This window comes from Balaenoptera physalus, assembly GCF_965194825.1.
Source record: "Balaenoptera physalus genome assembly, chromosome: 8".
Classification (NCBI taxonomy): Eukaryota; Metazoa; Chordata; class Mammalia; order Artiodactyla; family Balaenopteridae; genus Balaenoptera; species Balaenoptera physalus.
In genome coordinates, this window is record NC_138887.1 from 106,248,244 (window position 1) to 106,266,031 (window position 17,788).

At 50.5% G+C, this 17,788-nt stretch overlaps 2 protein-coding genes and 1 long non-coding RNA gene across 10 annotated transcripts in view; 1 reads left to right on the forward strand and 2 right to left on the reverse strand.

The window, feature by feature from the left end:
- Nucleotides 1–17,788, reverse strand: part of LOC309665996 (solute carrier family 23 member 1-like) — a gene marked incomplete at its 3' end in the record, with an annotated part of 72,479 nt that overhangs the window by 9,811 nt on the left and 44,880 nt on the right. For 2 of the 8 annotated variants that reach the window (XM_082473000.1, XM_082472998.1), the window contains exons 13-15: nucleotides 17,367–17,571; nucleotides 2,961–6,277; nucleotides 1,140–2,461 (exon numbers count right to left, since the gene is read on the reverse strand). In XM_082473000.1, the coding sequence (XP_082329126.1) occupies nucleotides 6,169–6,277; nucleotides 17,367–17,571 (314 nt within the window). Of the gene's footprint in view, nucleotides 1–1,139; nucleotides 2,462–2,960; nucleotides 6,278–6,825; nucleotides 7,062–14,969; nucleotides 14,993–17,366; nucleotides 17,572–17,788 lie in introns of those variants that run through there. The other 6 variants (XM_082473001.1, XM_082472999.1, XM_082473004.1 and 3 more) reach the window with 6 other exon arrangements.
- On the forward strand, nucleotides 7,648–14,450 carry STRA8 (stimulated by retinoic acid 8). Its single transcript, XM_082473171.1, has 3 exons — nucleotides 7,648–8,013; nucleotides 12,570–12,643; nucleotides 14,313–14,450. The coding sequence occupies exons 1-3, from the start codon at nucleotides 7,753–7,755 to the stop codon at nucleotides 14,446–14,448; spliced, it is 471 nt and encodes a 156-aa protein (XP_082329297.1). The 5' UTR covers nucleotides 7,648–7,752; the 3' UTR covers nucleotides 14,449–14,450.
- Nucleotides 10,956–12,549, reverse strand: LOC309666086. The gene is made up of 2 exons (XR_014266883.1): nucleotides 11,362–12,549; nucleotides 10,956–10,991 (listed from the first exon to the last, which is right to left on the reverse strand). It is a non-coding gene; the product is annotated as an uncharacterized lncRNA (long non-coding RNA).

Here is a 17,788-nt window from a genome sequence, read left to right on the forward strand (position 1 = left end):
ACCTGTCAGCTAGTTGGTGGCAGGTCCAGGAGGAGGCCTGGTTTGGGGCTCCAGACCCGGCCCTCTTTCCCCGTCCATCTCTCTGGACCAGCCCAATGCCCTGCAACTGCTTCCAGACAGCGGGTTTCCCTCTGGGCTGGTGCTTTCAGCAGAGCTGCACTTATGGAGAGGGACCATTTGACTGGCGGGAGCATCCTGCTTCCGGAGCTGGCGCCGGAGCCTTGCTGAGGGCAGGCACAAAGAAGAGCCCCTCAGTGGGCACAGGGCCAGGGCCTCTGTGGAAATTAGAGGAAGGCGCCCAGAGCGCCCTTGTGCAGGGCTCCAAGTGGGGCTGGAAGAATCTCAACAGAGGTCCCACGTGCTCCTCTGGAAGGCGATAGGTTGTGGCGGGAGAGGCACGGGGAGGGCTACTTCCCGGCTGGGCCAGGCTCAGGGGCTCGGGACTCAGGTGAGGGTGGGGAGGGAGAGTCCACACCTGGGCCTCTCGGCAAAGAGCTTGTCCAGCACAGCTCTGCTCTGTGTCCCCTGGGTGACGAAAACCCCGAAGTCCCTGTCATTGGCCAGTGAAGAAGTGTGCACAGACTGCAGCACAGCTGAAGAAAGAACAGGCACTCAGGGCTGGCAGTAAGGAGTGGGAGTGAATCTGGAGGAGAACCCTTTGCAGCCCCTAAAACTCACACCTCACGACGTGGTGGTCGAGAGCCTGCATGTTAACTGGCCTCGGTCCACGTGAGGCAGGTTACTCACTAAGCTTCAGTTAACACACCTGTTAAACGGGGACAACAGTCATGGCTTCCTGAGGCCTGCTGTGGAGTTTAGCAGTATAGTAGCATGAAAAACATAGCATGGTCATATGTGGTTCAGAATGTTAGTATCACTTAGGAGTATCACTTAGGAAAGTGAGGCTCCAGAAAGTTAGACAGTTTGCCTGGAAGGGCACAGCCAGAGGGCAGTCTGGAAATCAGATGTTTTCTGTCCTCTCCTTCTTTCTCTTTCGTGCTGGAGGGACAACCCTGAATTTTGCATTTGTCATGTCCATGGAGAAAGGATTTGTTCTACAAGAGTGAGATGCACGTATGTGTGGTAGCAAGGTCTTACTAGTTGTCTGTGGCTGCCAAAACAAAATACCACACACCAGGTGGCTTAAAACAACAGAAATGTATTGTCTCAGAGGTCTGGCCTCTAGAAGTCCAAAATCAAGGTGTCCACAGGGCCGTGCTCCCTATGACGGCTCTAGGGGAGAAGACTTCCTTGCCTCTTCTGGCTTCTGGCATTTGCTGGCAATCCTTGGCGTTCCCTGGCTTACAGAGCCATCACTCCAGTTACATGGCCATCTTCTCCCTGTGTCTTCATATTGTCTTCCCTCTGTGTGTGTCTGTCTCTGCATCCAAATTCCCCCTTTTCATAAGGACACTGGTCATACTGGATTAGGGCCCACCCTAATGACCTCTTTTTAACTTGATTACCTCTAGAAAGACCCTATTTCCAAATAAGGTCACACTCACAAGTTTGGGGGTTAGGACTTCAACATATCTTTTTTAGGGCAACACAATTCAACCCAGACAAAGGTCCTAAGAAAATCAGCCTGCCCAAACCGTTCTAGAAACAGAATTTCAATGAATCGCACCCGGCTTACCTGGCTCTGTGCTGGTCCAGTTGACGTAGTGAGACTGCGAGGTGAGCGTGGGGTGGCCCGGCTGTGTGGACACAGCTGACCGGCCTGGACCAGAGGACTAGGAAGTCCTCGCCTCACTCTAAGAACAAGCCTGAGGTTCGGGCCACCTGTCAGCCCCTCGTGTCCGAAGAGGGGACAGAGTCCTTGCTGACCCAACGGTATAATCCTGAAGCCGGAGTGGGCCGGGGGCAGCAGATGGTGTAAGACAGCAGGTGGCCCCTGCTCTAAAGGAGGTCCTGTAGTCCACCGTGTTCTCCTGTCGCTGTCTTTTGGGTCTGCAGAGCGCTGTGCTGTGAGCTCCCCTCAAGTCTTCTTGCGCACCAGCCAGGGCAGTGGGAATCTAGAATGGCAGCCCCTGGGCTGTGGGCCCCTGGCTGCTGTGGCGTCCTCTCCCACCGCCTCCCCATCTCCTTTCTTTCCGCAGCTCCCTGAGCGAGGCCTGCGTCCCCCAGCCCTTCAGAGTCCGTGCATAATCCGGGGCTCAGCTGAGCTCAGCTGCGCAGATGCCCTGCTCCATCGAGCCCTCCAGTTAGATGGGCCCCGCCTCCCGCTGCCGTGCGTTCCCACAGCGCTTTGCGGCGCTTACTGAATTCTAGCGCGGGTTACACGTAGTTGTTAAGTGTTTTGTGCGTTGAGTGGTTGTTTCCATGCTCATCTTCCCTGTTAGAATGTCAGCGGCCTGAAAGCAGGGCTGTCTTGTTTACTCTGTGTCTCCGGGCTGAGCACACAGCTTTGCCCTCATACATTCCTGATGAAGGTGTGGGACTCCTGACAGGCATCGGGTGTCTGCATAATAAACAATATTTAGCGTTTCTCATTTTTGAATAATCTTGCAGTTACCATTTTGACTGTAGTAATATTACATACAGTACAGAAGGAAGGAAGGGAGGGAGGGAGGGCAGAAATGCTTGTGATTCTACTCTTGCAGAATAGGAAATTCAGAGTTCAAGTTGATAGAGCACTTGATAAATGTTTAGATCAACTAGAGTGTACGCATTTAGCAAACAAACAATATTAGCACGTTTAATGTTAACCTGCCGGTCGCACACTGGGACAAGCGAGCAGAAGTTAATGGGCCTTCGTGCCGCCTGGAGCTCTATCCATCAGGCCACCTGTGCCGTCACCGTCCACGCCGACTTCATGTAGCATATATAGTAGTGTGCAACCTTAGTTGTCTGCTGAGCTCAGCTTAATTGTTTCCAAATACTGTGATATTTCTGTGAGAACCATTTCCAGAATACAAAGTAAATGTCATGCCTTCTGTGGATCAGAGCAAACTTCCTACCTTTTCTGTTGACAGCGTCAAGGACTGGGGCTTTGCCCCCGAGGGAGGGTGGCCTCAGGCCGGGAAAGGGGCTCCTGTGTCCGCAAAACCATCTCTGTGGTGGGAGCCTGGCTTTTCCGCACTGTCTGTCTCTGTCCTCAGTGGCAGGTTTTGAATAAGGCGAAGAATCATATTCAGGAACTGGAACAAACCTTGGATGATCTGCTGAAGCTGAAAGGTAAGAGATCCCTACCTGCCACCCCTCTACCTCCCAGGAAAGGGCTTGTTTGTTTTTCTATTGAAAACAGGGAGATTGGGTTAAGCCAAGTGAACATGTATTTATTGAGAGCCTACTGTGTGCCAGGCACTGCACCTGGGCCAGGGGTACGGTGAGATCCATGCCCCTGTCCTCAGGGAGCTTAGCGTCTGGCAGGACAGACAGACGTCAGCAGGCTGTGTGAGCATGATGAGTTCCTTCCTAGGTGCTGTTGAAGGGTGCCTGACCTCCTCAGGTCAGAGAGGCCAGAGAAGTGGACTGGGGCCTGTCCAACTCAAAAGCAAAGGGCAGAAGCTGTCTCCCTTCCTTGCACTGAGGCTGGGAGACATGGCTGGCTGGGAATTTGGGTTTCATAAGCTAGTGGAAGCTGATTCTGAAAGGGATACTTTCCATGTCTTGACTGAGAAAGTCCAGTTCAAGAAACTCTTCCCCTGTTCTAGTGCTCTCCCCCCACACCTAACAGGAGAGGTGAAACTGGGCTCTTGACTCCCTAACACTGAACCTGGGTGGGCTCAGCGACCACCCATGGTCCACCCAGGCCAGAAAGGCAGGAGAGACTGGACAAAGTCCCAACTTTATCATGTGTGACCGTTGACTTCAACTTCCCTCATAGAATCCTTCAACCTGGAGGATGGGAATGTAAACAGCTTAGAGGAGGTCAAGGAAGAATATGCCAGCATGTACTCCAGAAATCCCAGGTAAGACACCCAAGCACCAGGAGACCTAGAATCTGCTGTTCTACTACCACAGTGCTGCTGCAGCTCCACAGCCCACCTTTCCCCTCCAGAACGCAGAACCGAGGAGGAGGTGCTGCTTACCTGTTTAGAACAGTCTTGTGCTGGAGAGATTTCTTTTCTATGTTATTCGAATCACACGCATTGGATTTTTTCCCGATTATGAAAATCCTACTTATTAACAGAAAATGTCAAAAAGACAGAAATGCCCAAAAAAGAAAATTAAAATACATATTATCTCACCACTCAAAGAAAATCAATGTTAATCTTAAAGAATATCCTAGTTTTTTTCATTTTGCACATTATTTTGTAGAGAAATGAGATCACAGTATTCATACCATGTTATAGCTTTTAAAGAAACTCACCTAATGGCTTTATTGAGGATATATATGAAAATAATGTAAATCCAAATCTCTGCCTACTTTCCAAACTTCGTAGGAACCCAAGAAAAACCAAACTGAACTTCAGAGAGGAAAGGAAAAGTAGTACACCCAGGTGTCACAGATGCTGAAAGGGGAACCTCCTTTATAATGTCACAGTCAGACAAGAGAGGCTGATTCGCGCAATGTCTTTCTCGTACTTTTATGATCTCATTTTGAACATTTAACTCTCGCACTTTTTGGTGTGTACTTTGTAGACTTAGTCTTTGCTGTGCTCTCAAAGGATGACCCAGGCCCTGTACCACCATCCTGCACAGCTGCTTCAAGAGCGGCCTGGACTTTGGGGACAATGGCCAGGCCCTCATCACCTCTGGTGGCCCCAGGGCGTGCCCAGCACAGTGTACATTCAGGCTGGCCTCTCAGGAGGCACAGGAGTGCGTGTATAAACAATTTTACTCACTCTGAAAAGGGGACTGCGAACTGCTTACTGTCAGAACCTCCTGAGAGCCTGCCGAGGTGAAGTGATGTTGTCTCCTCTTGTTGTCAGTGGGGTTACTACTGATGAATTTTATTTTCTTCTCCGTGCTTTACTGTATTTTCCAATTTTTTTAAACAATAAATGTGTATTATATCCTAAGGGAAATAATCAGGGGGAAATGATAGATTATTAAATTAAATTAAATTCACATTGTAGACAACGTGAGAATACAGAAAATATTAGAAGGACACGATCACCTATAATCACACTCTGCACTGCTTTGGTCGTCGGGGGGCGGAGGCAAGAGTGGGGTGTGTGTGTGTGTGTTGAGTGTACGTGGCAGGGTGTTTGTGGCCACGTTTTACAAATCAGACTAGCCCCACCTGGAAATCAGCCTGGGAGATGATCTCAGTGAGGCAGATGTTAGCTACTGATCCCACCACATTTATTACATAAGCCATCCTCTCCTTCCTGATTTAACATACGACCACTATCACATACTAAAATCTTATTAATACTTGTATCACTTATCCACATGAGGATGACTAAATTTCTTTCAGAATCATATTAATTAGGGAGGATTTTTTTCACTAGAATTATTGTAAGCCTACAATAATTAAAACTGTGGTACCAGCAGAGGAATAGATTAATTACATTTTATAATTATTATATTTTAATTAATTAATTACATTATGAGTGAACTTAAGTGCCTTTGTTCAGGATCATTTGTATTTCCTTTCCTGGGAGCTTTTTTTAACCTATTCTTTGCCCATTTTCCTGTTGGGTTGGTGGTCTTTTTCTTATTTAGTGGTAGAAGGGCTTTATGTATCATAAGAAATTAGCTCTCTTTCTAGTATATGGATTACAGACAATTGTACCTTGGTTGGTTGTTTTCCTATTTTGCTTTCAATGTTTCTGTTTTTTGTTTTGTCCATGCAAAAATTAAGTCTAATCTGTCCATCTGTAATGGCACCTGATGTTGGGTGAATAGTCAGAAAGACTTCCTCCACTCTGAGATTAGAGAGAGAGAAAGAGAGGTTGAGACTTCTCCTATGTTTTCTTCTGGCACACTTGCTTTTTATCTCAATCTGATACCTTGGGGATTATTCCTATCAGCATGAAGAGATTCTGGGTACAAGTCCTGGTTTTCCAAATTGTGTCATGTTGTTTCAGTCTCTTAAAACTGTCTTCTGAAGAGCAGAATTTAAAACTTTATAAAGCCCAACTTATTCATTTTTTTCTTTTCTAGATGGAGCTTTTAGTTTAAACCTAAGTATTTAACCATGGTTTTTGGTGCTATTGTAAATGGTACTTTTAAAAATTTCAATTTCCAATTATTCATTGCTAATATATAGAAATACTATTGGTTTTTGTATATTGACCTTGTATTCTGCAACCTTGCTTCCTTCTTAGTTCTGGTCACATATTTGTAGATTCTTTGGGATCTTCTACATAGGTAATCACATTGTCTGCAAATAAAGACAGTTTTATTTCTTCTTTCCAATCTGTACACCTTTTATTTCTTTGGTTCACCTTATTGGACAGGCTATAATCTCCAGCACAATTTTGAATAGAAGTGGTAAGAGAGGACATCCTTGTCTTATTCCTGATCTTAGCAGAGAAACAGTCTTTTACTGTTAAGTATGATGTTAGCTGTAGGTTTTTTGTAGATGCCCTTTATTAGGTTGAGGAAATTCCCTTCTATTCCTAGTTTGCTGAGAGTTTTCATCATGAATGGATGTTGAATTTTGCCAAGTGCTTTTCTGCACCTATTGAGATGATCATATAGGGTTTTTTTTCTCTTTAGTCTATATATGCTAAAACTGTGTCAAGAATTTCAGTCTTGATGTTCATGAGGGATTACCTTGTTTCCATTTCCCCCCCAGTCTGGTGTTAAATACAGTTCATCAGGAAGGTTCCGACACCTGGTGCTCAATCGAGGCAGTCGGGAAGGAGTTTGAGGAGGAAGAAGAGGAGGAGGAGGAGGACCAGGAAGAGGAGGAAGAGGATGAGGAAGAGCAGGAGGAGGAAGAGGAGAAAAAAGTGGAGCTCTTAAACTCCCCAGTCACCTTGCTGCCAGACCTCTTGGAATTTGAACGGTGTGAAGAGCTGGGCCCCTGTGGGGAACGGGACAGGTGCTCCACCTGGGGCATCCTGCAGGCCCCGAGTCATGGAAGCTCCAGGATTTCCACATGGCGGGGGCTCAGGGATGAGGTTGGCAGAGGAGCCAGAGAAATAGTCCTGAAGCCACATCTGCATAGCACGTGAACTGTGTTTCCTTAGACCGACTTTATTTGGGGTGACTTTGGGGGGCCCGTGGGTGGGATATGAGGGCTAAAGCCACCCCCACTGCACACACACACACCACAGGTCTGCTTCAGCAGCATTACTAATCTTGGGGTAAGAAAGGCAGTGGCTGGATGGCTCAGATTCCCCCCGCCCCTCACCGCTCCTCCACAGACCTGAGGCCCCCCACATCCACGGGGGAGGGGCGGGCCCAGTAGAAGGAGGCTCGCTCCACAGCTTCCAAACTAAAGCGAGGTCATATCACATCTGCACGTGTCTGGGCTCTAAACTTGAAGCAGTTTTCCCCTGGGGGGAGAGCTGAGCCTGCCCTGCCTCTCATCCTCTCTTTTGTCCGGCAGAGAGCTTCACAGGGGGCGCTGGGAGGACTTGGGGAGGGACCGCAAAGCACAAAGCTAAGTCGCCCACGGCCCCCCAGATAGCTTCTACTCTGCAAGTGGCAAGGCAGGCGGCGGCTAGTGAGGCTGAGTCCCTGGTGAAGCACAGCGCGGGCAAGGCCTGTGTGCTGTGCACGCCTCCCCTCTCCCCGCCACCACGGGATCCCGAGGAGCCGGCCTGGGCGGGACCCCGGGCCACCGGCTTCAGGTCCGGGAGTTGCTGCCCTTTCTGTTGCAGGTACCTCAACTTTTACAAGCAGACGATGGACCTTCTGACCGGGAACGGGATCGTCTCCTCGCAGGAGGTGACCCTCCCCATCGTGTCTGCGGCCATCTCCCACCTGTGGCAGAGCCTCTCCGAGGAGAGTAAGGCCAGCCTCCTGCAGGCCTGGGCGCAGAAGCACAGCGGCCTCCTGGGCCTCGCGGGGGCCTGTCAGGAGCCGGCCTGCGCCGAGGGCAGCGTGAAGGACAGCGGCGTGGAAAGCCAGGGGGCCAGCTGCTCGCTCGTCTCCACCCCCGAGGAGGTGAGCGGACCGACGGGTGGGGTGGAGGGTGGGCATCACCTTTGCCTGGAGACGCCAGGGAGCTGCCCGGGTCAGACAGTAACTTGGAGGTGCTGTTTGGATTCTGGCGCGCGCGGTAAGTTTCTGATTTTCCCGACATAGTATACGCAACCACAGAACCACAGTTATTTTTCCCCTGCTACTTTCCTGGCCTTTCCATGGGGATTACAGAAAAGAAGGTTTAGAAGGTTGTATGCACTAGGATTCTTTCGGCTTCAAGTTGCTCGCTCTTTAAACCAAGAGGAAATGTACTCGGCACACCCAGGGAGGGCCCGAGGCAGGAGGACTTCCGCTTCGTCTCCCTGCGATGTCGCCGCCGACTCGGCTCTTTCCGTCTCCCTGCTCTGCCTCGTCTCAAGGGCGGCATCTCACCTTCCCTCCCCAACCCACTTCCCCCACCCCGTGTGGTGACTGTGGAACGGCAGCTGGTAGCAATCAAGTTGTTATTCCTTCTCTACATCAGGTAGGAGAAAAGATTCCCTGTGCCTCTTTCTTAAGGGTCAAGGAAGACCTTTCCCAGAAATTTGCACCATACCTCTCCTGCCCTCTCATTGGCCAGAATTGGTCATATTGCTAGATTACTGAGCCAATGAGTAATCGAGATAGGACTAATCAGGCCCAATCCCTGAGAGCAGGTCAGCTCCCACCCCAAAGAGCATTGCAGAACGCAGAGGAGGCAACCACGCCTCTGCTGTAAATGTGCTTCTCGGCGTGCAAGCAGCAAGAACGGCCATGGTGAGCCATGCAGAGCATTGGGTGGCGTTAGGTTCGCCGTCCGCTCAGCGCTGAGATCAACTGGGCCCCTCAGCTGCTCTTCCAGAATTAGGACAGCCTCAGAAGGCTGCTGCTACCACTTGCGGCTCTGCTCTCCGCGCCTGTCTAGTGCTTTGCGGGACATTTAGCTTCCATGGACCCCACCCCCTGCTTTGCCCTGACTTTCCAAATACTCCTCCGCGGGTGGTCCCTTGGAGGGGACGTCCAGTGTCTCTCTGGGGAGTCTTAGAGCCAGAGAACCTCCTCCAAGTGCCTCTGATGCTGGGGGCCAGCCCTCGAGGCCCCGTCCTCTGGGAGGTTTCCCAGCCACCAGGGCCCGGGCCAGGAGAGCAGTGGCCACCTTGCCCAGTCCTTCCAGTTCACAGACCAGGCCTAGCATGTGTCCTAGCAAGTCCAGGGCACATAGTTCCTGCTTCAAGCATTGTATCCTTCAGCACAGAGTTTTTCAAGTCTCTGCCCTTTGGTCACCTGTTTATGCTCTATCCTCCATGATCTCCCCTGATGCTTCTCAAGTGGAGTTTAGTTAAAAGGCAGGTGCCTGGGGATGTCCCTGGTGGTCCAGAGGCTAAGACTCTGTGCTCCCAATGCAGGGGGCCCGGGTTCTATCCCTGGTCAGGGAACTAGATCCCACATGCCTCAACTAAAGATCCCGCATGCCGCAACGAAGATCCCACGTGCCGCAACTAAGACCCGAGGCAGCCAAATAAATAAATCTATTAAAAAAAAAAAAAAAAAGGCAGGTGCCTGGCTAGTACCCCAGACCCACTGAATCCGAGTCCCCGAGGCGGTGGCTCAGAATCTGCATTTTGAACAAGCACCCCAGGTGACTGATGACCGCGGGTGTTAGTCGAGGGAATTCGCAGGGCGGATATGCCACAGTCAACCGCTACCACCCATGCCCCCTCCCCACCCGCCATTCGCCACTCCACTGGACTATGGCTTCTGATCTGACTATGAATAGTTGGGTCCACCATGAGAGGATGTGAGCTCTCCTCCATAATGGCCAAAGCAGGGCCAGACAAACAGCCCCAAAAGACCTCAACCCAAGGCAAGCATCAGCCAGGCTAGATGTCTTTGTAGCCTCAAAGTGCCTGGCCCTGGGGTCCCACAACAAAGAAGGCAAAAGAAAATGTATGTCAAATGGATGGAAATTCTGTCAAACTGAGCTGACTGCACACGTGTTTGCAGCACAAACCTTTCCTCAAGGAAGAGCAGACCCAAAGAGAAAACCCCAGAATCTAATGTCTCCAAATCACAGAAGCAGCTTGTCTGGGCTTTTTCAGGAAGGGCTAAGGGCTCACGTTCTTCTGGTGTCGAGGGAAGCTGGCAGCAGAGTCTCTTAGCCGTGCCCAGAGCAGGGCTCTGCCTGCATCGCCGTCCCCAAGCTTGGGCCAGCCCAGGGCTGAGTGACAAGGTGAGTGGGGCAGATGACAGTTATGCCCAGGGTAGGGACAGAGCCACTTACTCCTGCTGTGGTTTCTAAATTAGTTGCAGTGAAACCTCTGCAGCTCCTGGTCCACCTGAGAGGTTCTGCTGTGGAACAGTTGCGTTTGGGGCCAACCCCTGGACTCGGGATCAGGTGGCCAGTGCCCCTCACTTCTGAGAGGTGCAGCCCCGTAAGTGTGCCGGGTGCCCCAGAAGGACCTCAGAGCCTGGCCATGCTGCCCCCAAGAGCTGGTTTGCGAGAGGGGTTTGCACAGGTGAGGATGGTATGTGGCCTGTGATTGTGATGGGCTGATTGATTTGAGGGAAGGAATTTAGGTCCTGCGTCCCTGCCTCAGGCCTGCTGGGGAGGAACACGGAGACAATGGGCTTCTGTGCTGATGGACACAGGAGCCCAGGCCTTTCAGTGACCCCTTCCCAAATCCTGAGGTGACCAAAGGGATATCAAAAAGAAGGACACCAGAAAATGTCCAGAAAGCCAGGAGGACAATTCACAATTCCAGAGTCCCAGGGAATTCAGTTCAGGGAAAGTGAATTGTAAGAAGACATGAAGTGGGGAACGTCCCTGGCAGTCCAGTGGTTAAGACTTCGCCTTCCAATGCAGTGGGTCGGATTCAATCCCTGGTTGGGGAACTAAGATCCCACGTGCCCTGCCACCAAAAAACCAAAACATAAAACAGAAGCAATATTGTAACAAATTCAATACTTTAAAAATGATCGGGCTTCCCGGGTGGCGCAGTGGTTGAGAATCTGCCTGCCAATGCAGGGGACACACGTTCGAGCCCTGGTCTGGGAAGATCCCACATGCCGCAGAGCGACTGGGCCCGTGAGCCACAATTACTGAGCCTGCGCGTCTGGAGCCTGTGCTCCGCAACGGGAGAGGCCGCGATGGTGAGAGGCCCGCGCGCCGCAATGAAGAGTGGCCCCCGCTTGCCACAACTAGAGAAAGCCCTCGCATAGAAACGAAGACCCAACACAGCCATAAATTAATTAATTAATTTAAAAAAATCAATCTGGAATATGAAGATGTTTTTCATAAAAAAATCTGGCAGCTTGTTTAAATTACAAAATAAATTTAAAAAAATGATCCACATCAAAGAATAAAAAACTTTAAAAAAAAAAAAAAAAAGACGTGAACGGCAGACAGAAGGACCCCTTCTGTCCAAGACAAAGAGCAATGTGTCCCCAGGTAAGAGAAGAGGAGACCCTGGGGAACCTGCCAGAACTTGCCAACTAGGATCAGAGAATGCCCTCTTGACTCCCATATAGAAGGGGTAAAAAGCACACCTAGTTAAAATTTTCATATAAGAGTGTCCATGCAATACTTGGGACATTTGTATGCTAAAAAATTATTCATTCTTTATGTAAAATTCAAATTTAACCAAGCATCCTGTATCTTTATTTACTAAATCCTGCAATGCTAAGTGTATATCATGTTCCCGTGGAATATTTAATATTCATCAACAAATTTTTAAAAAGCAGAACTGAGAACTTTCTAAATAGCAAGATTCCAAAATTGGAAATATATGCTATAATATGTCTCGGGGAAATGACTGGAGGAAACAGATCAGTATGTCAACAATGGACATCTCTGGGTGGGATTGTTTCTCAGTGATTTTAACTTTGTTTCTATTTTCCAAAATTTCCAAGAGGAACGTGTGTTTCTTTTACAAAGCACATAGTATTCAATAATAGCTAGCATATTTGAGCTATTATTATGTGCCAGCTGCTTCCCATACATCATTTAATTCTTGCAGCATCCCTATGGGTAGGCACTGTTGTGATTCCCTTTGGGATTTGGGAAATTAAGTCACAGCTTAGGGAGTGGCAGGGCTGGGAGTCGGCTTTCCTGCAGCTTAACCCCAGAGCCCCCTTAACCTCTGTTCAGCTGCCCTGGCATGAAACCGCTAGATTGTGGATCCTGGGCTCAGATAGTCTCTGCCCCTCGGGAGGCGTAGATGAGCCCTTTCCAGTGTAAACTGAGGTTCACCTCTGGCTGTTGCATCTTGCGCCTAAGCTCCCGCTTTCTTTAAAAGGAGGAGACCATGGTTCCCAGTGCTTCCCCGTCTCTCAGCCACCTCTCGGGGTTGGCAGTTTGTTCTGGGTGGGCAAGAACTTAATACTCATCCTCTGGAAAGGTCACCAAGCAGAGAGCCTGGGTTTGGGCCTCAGCTTTAACATGCACCCATTTGGGGCTGAGGGCTAGAGAGGCTTTCTACACATCTCTCCCCCAGCCACCCAGAGCAAACATCAAAGTGTAGGGGTATTTCTGACACATGAAGTTTTGTGCTTCCTTTCAGATCCTTTTTGAAGATGCCTTCGATGTGGCAAGTTTCCGGGACAAAAGTGAGGCTCCAAGTACATCTAGCTCCAGGTGAAGAAGGGGGTGTGAGACTGTGTGTGTATACGAGTGTGTAAGTGTGTGTGTGCATGGGCACCCCTGTTGGGGTGTTTACGAGCCTCTCCCCTGCAGCCTCTCGGAAGGGAGCATAATTCAGTGGAAGTTCTTGGAAATCCACTTTTTTCTGTGATTCAAAGCAGGTCCTAGGATTGTGCCATTGCCCTGGGGATGATGTTGTCTGGGGCTTCTTCAGAGTAGACAGTTCTTCCATCGTGGCCCAGGGCTGAGACACAGCAGGTTATCAACTCCAGGTTGCTTGTGCTGCACTGTTCCCCGGGGTGAGGTGGCCATGGGCAGGTTACGGCAGTCGGTCTGCTCCGAGAGGTGGGTGGGGGGCCTCTGGGGCACAGAGAGCCGGGGCCAACGTGGAAACAGGCCCGGTGCCCTGAGCTCTGAGTCGCACAAGGGGAGAAGCTGCTTTTCACAGTGCTGATGGGAAGGATGTGGAAGGAGGGGAGGAGGGGATGGCTGACCCCCTGAAGTGAGAAGAGCATCTGGGGAGATGTTAAAACAAGAAGCAGCTTGTTTTAAAAAAAGAAAACAGGTGTGTTTTCTCAGAAAGAAAGTTTAGGATGGAAATTCCCTTGCTACTTTGAAAAGCTGTGGTCTTACAGCCTGAAGGCACAGGCCCTTTGGCTAGCTGGCTAAAAAGAAGCAAGAAAATTTAGTTTTTCTGCCTTGGGAGTGAGGCTGACATTCATGTCCTCGTGATCCCAAAGAACATCTCCATTCTCCCCGAGGCCTGTGGCTACGGCCTGGAGCCCTGGCCGCCTGCAGGCAGATCAGAGGTCAGCATTTGCTCCTCTGCTCCCACCCCACCGCCCCCAGCCCAGGCAGACTTGCCCAAAATCTCAAAGCGCTTTTCCCTGGTGACTCAGGCTCTTCCCAGCTGTGTGTGGAGTCTGATTTGGCTGAAACTGGCTGGAGACATACGCTCCTATTTCTGAGCTGGGCTTGGGCTGTGAAGACGATTTTGCTGAAAAGTGGCCAAAGTGTACTTGGAACTCCTCACTCTACTGATGGAACAAAAAACAACCAATTAAAACATTTTTTTTTCTATTTTCCCTAGAAAAGGCAGGGGTTGCTGCCAGGGGTTCCCACGCTGACTGTGGGACCTCACTCCAGCAGGAAGTCAGCTGTCCAGGCCTGATTCACGGTCCTGTTGGCAGGCTTCTCCCCTTGTCCCAGGAAGCAGCAGGAAAGGAATCTGCAAAGCAGCCTGCCCTCTGCGCCAGGCCCGCGTTCCGTGTTAGACCTCCTGAGCGGAGGCCTCTCAAGGGGCTGGTCTTGACCGTGCCCTGAGCCCCCCGAGCCTGGGCAACCACCGGTGGGAGCAGAACCATGTGGCGTTGCTGTACGAGCCTGACTCTGGGAGGAGAGGAAATCTTGCTCCTTGTTCCACAGGCCACAGCTCAGAACACTAAGCTAGGCGCGCGAGCCTGCCTCCCTGTAGTCTCGCTTTCCCAGCAGGTTCCAGACATGGTGTTGGAACTGGGGCCATGCAAGCCTTCCATGGAGGGCTCAGCTGCGTGCTTCGAAGTGCTTGGCTCCCACTGTAATCCAGATATTTTAGTGGGTACAAACAGAGGTAGAACGTTAGGATTCTAAAGGTTTGCTGTTTCTTCCTCCTTTCTGCTGTCAGTTCCGTGCTGGCTGTCTGCAACCCAGAAAATCCCGAGGAGAAGTTTCAGCTCTACATGCAGATCGTCAATTTTTTTAAAGGCCTTTGCTGTGTTAACACTCAGTTCAAACAGGTAGGATGGAGCAGAGTACAGTGAGGCCTTGGCTCACCTCCCCTCGGAGGGCGAGAAGGGCTCTGGAGGGGAGACCTGGTTACAGCTCCCCCAGCTCACACCACGGCGGGGGGGGCGCTCTTCCACGGGTGGTTGACTTCAGCCTAATGCATCCTGTGAAACGGAGGATGTCCGGGGAAATGCAGGGGAGAGACAGAGGGATGCTCTTCAGGGCAGACCTGAGCCTGGGAGTCCCTTGATGCCGGGACCAGACCTCAGGGGCCTGGCCCTTCGCAGGCATTCCTACATGTTGTGTGACTCCTTGATGCCTTTCTAAGGGGCCGGACCGTTTTGTCATCTTCGGAGACCCTGGGGTAATATTTGCTGCCAGCTTTTGAAGGATATTAATTTCTGCTTCCAAAAAGCTGACTGTGCAGCCTCAGGGACATGCACTGTGGGGGGGTCTTGGTTAGAAGGTCCATTCCTGGAAGCTTCCACGGGGGGAGCGGGTTACGCCTGAGCTGCCACGGGGACAGGCCCTTTCAGGTTCATAGCCATGGATTTTCTCACGAATTTAGCAAAACTGTAGCTGTTCATTAAAAAAGGTAAGTGATAGTGATGAAAATGTCTCAAATAATTCGGACAGCTTTTCCATGGGGCCCTCTTCCCGCTAACCCTTCATTTCCCTCTGCCAAGACCACTTTGAATCTCCACTTGGAGCCAGGGCCCTTCCCTGCGCTTTGCTCTCCACCTCCCAACCCTTGGCCGCTGGCTCTGACCACTGTGTCCCTTTCTGTCAACACAGTGAAGTCAGTTCACTTTACCACGGCTTTGAGAATGGATCGATGGGACAGTCTTTGCTTTCCCTGCTTCCTTTCTCTGCACGCGGCAGGAAAGGAAGAACAGGCAGGGCTGGAGCACCTGTGGAAAGCCGAGGTGCTCAGACTTGGATCGCCTTGGGAGCTCGCTCGCTGGAGACGCAGGCGCCCATTGTCCCCACGCCCAAGATGCCCACTCAGTGTTGAGAGATGCGGCCCCCGAAACCTGTTTTGGACAAGCTGTTCAAGAGTGTCCTCGTGCAGGAGGCCTCAGGCTTTGGTAGATGGTTTGTAAAGAGGGCAACTGCATTCTCTTCCCTGTTTGTTCCCCGCTATCAGCTTCATGGGAGGTGGTTGGATGAAACTTAATTAGTACCTGTATGGGTTTCCTAGGACTGACGTTACGAATTACCACGAACTTGGTGGCTTAAAACAACAAAAAATCTATTCTCTCATAGCTCTGGAGGCCAGAAGGCCAAATTAAGGTGTTGGCAGGGCCCTGCTCTCTCTGAAAGCTCTAGGGAAGGACCCTTCCTCGCCTCTTCCTAGCTCCTGGTGGCTCCCAGCAATCCTCAGCATCCCTTGACTTGTAGCTGCATCACTGCAGTCACTGCCTCCGTCTTCACATGGCCTTCTGCTGTGTATCTCTCCGTCCCTCTCATCCTGTAAGGACACCAGCCATTTGGATTGAGGGCACACCCTAAATCCAGATGATTTCAGCTTGACATCCTTAACTAATCTTACATATGCACAGACTCTATTTCCAAATAGGTTTCAGGAGGATATGAATTAGAGGGAACACCACTCAACACATTTCAGCACCCAATTCCAGCAAACACCTCTCACAGCCTAGTGCTTTCACAAATCTGCAGCTTAAAAATGCCTCTTCGCCGTTTTCAGAGGCTTAAGGAAGTAGAACATTTGGAATGACATTCAAGCACTCTGTGTGATAGAGACTCCAGTGTGTGTTTCCCTCCCAGGACGCTTGGCCTCCGGGCAACCACTATGCTCCGACTCCCTCTTTTCTCAACCTTTGCCGTACCCTCACCCTGAACAATGGGCCTGGGTGGTTTTCCTTCTACCAGCTGCTCCCCCTCTTGGATCCCCTGGCTCTCGTGCGCGCCGCCCCCATCAGTAGAGCCCAGCAGGTGAGGACCGTTCTCCAGAGCTGGAGAGGCGTCATTTGCAGAGTCACCCCCAATCTGGCCGTCACCCTGGGGACCAGGTCCCACGTTCATAAGACGGTTGGCTGGATTAGGGGTGCTTCCCAGGGCCCAAGGGGATCAACCCCTAACCATCAGGGCTAACAAATTACAGGGCTGATTTTCTGCTGGGGTGGGGAGAGGTAGGAAGAACACAAACCCAGGGACGTACGGTTAGGGGAAGAGGTAATGGGGAGTCAGAGAGGTTGGCTGGGGTCATTGTTAAAGGACTGAGAAACCCCTGCTAAACAGACATAGCGCTGTTTCTTTTAAAAAATTATCTCCAAACAGCTAACCCATGAACATGATTTAAAGTTCAAAAGTTACCAAAAGATATACAAAGAAAACGTAGTCTTTCGCCTACCACTGTCCCTTGCTTACTATCGCGTTCCCTTCCCTGAAGGCAGTTACCATGACCAGTTTCTGTACAGCCAGCCAAAGATATTCTCCAGATACTTACAGAATCTTTCAAACACAAATGGTAGCCTACTATACACATTGCTCTGTACCTTGCCCTTTTAAAACAGTTTATCCTACGGATAGAGAGGGATCTCATTCCTTTTTTTTTTTTTTTTTTTTGAAACAGCTGGTGGGTGCATCATGGTGTAATTTACCATCCTCTGTTGAGGGCATTTGGATAAAGCTTTAAGATTGCCCCCGTCTCTCTTATGGGATCCCAGAAATCTCCAGGAGAGGAAAGAAGTCAGTTCTGTTGAATCCAGGAGAAGCCTTTCTGGAGATCACAGAGTACTGAGTGGAGTGAAATAGAAATGGGACTCCCTGCCCCCCATTGCTCTTAACTTCCTGGCTGGAAGCTGGAGAAGAAGATACCACTGAAGAGACGTGGGGGAGAGAGAGAGGGCGGGGGGCACGCCTGAGATGATGGGGCCTTCTCCTCTGCCTGAGGCCCAGAGCCCTTAAATAAAATTGAATCCTCTTCTACCTGTGTTTTGCAGGAACCAGACCTTCCCGTCGACGATGAGATGATAATGTTGAGGTGCATGGAGACGTTTGACGATGAAGATCTGTGATGTAGAAGGGCTGGGAGCAGGAGGGGATGAAGGAGGGCGGGCAGTCTCCAGGTTTGAATGCTGGCAGCCCAGGTTGCCCCTGCCTCAGCCTTGCAGGACGTTTTGGAGTGGGATGTCCTGAAAGCATTTTGATGGTTGTAGTTTCTGATTATTATAAAGTATTTAAGAGGAGTGTGGCCCCGTGTCAGTCTTTCAGGGTTGTTTGGTATGAGGTGCTGGCCTGCTGCAGGGCACACACCTGCTCCCACTGTGCTCCTATTCAGGGGGTACCGGATGCACCTGAAGCCCAGGCCACGAGCCTTTCAAGAACAGGACAGGCAGGATCTGTCCCATG

Excerpts from the sequence above, each read along its gene's own strand:
- STRA8 (XM_082473171.1), top strand. The coding sequence starts at position 7,753 with ATGGACCTTCTGACCGGGAACGGGATCGTCTCCTCGCAGGAGGTGACC. Across the intron at positions 8,014-12,569 it reads TCGTCTCCACCCCCGAGGAG|ATCCTTTTTGAAGATGCCTT; the intron begins GTGAGCGGACCG and ends GCTTCCTTTCAG. Across the intron at positions 12,644-14,312 it reads CCAAGTACATCTAGCTCCAG|TTCCGTGCTGGCTGTCTGCA; the intron begins GTGAAGAAGGGG and ends TTCTGCTGTCAG.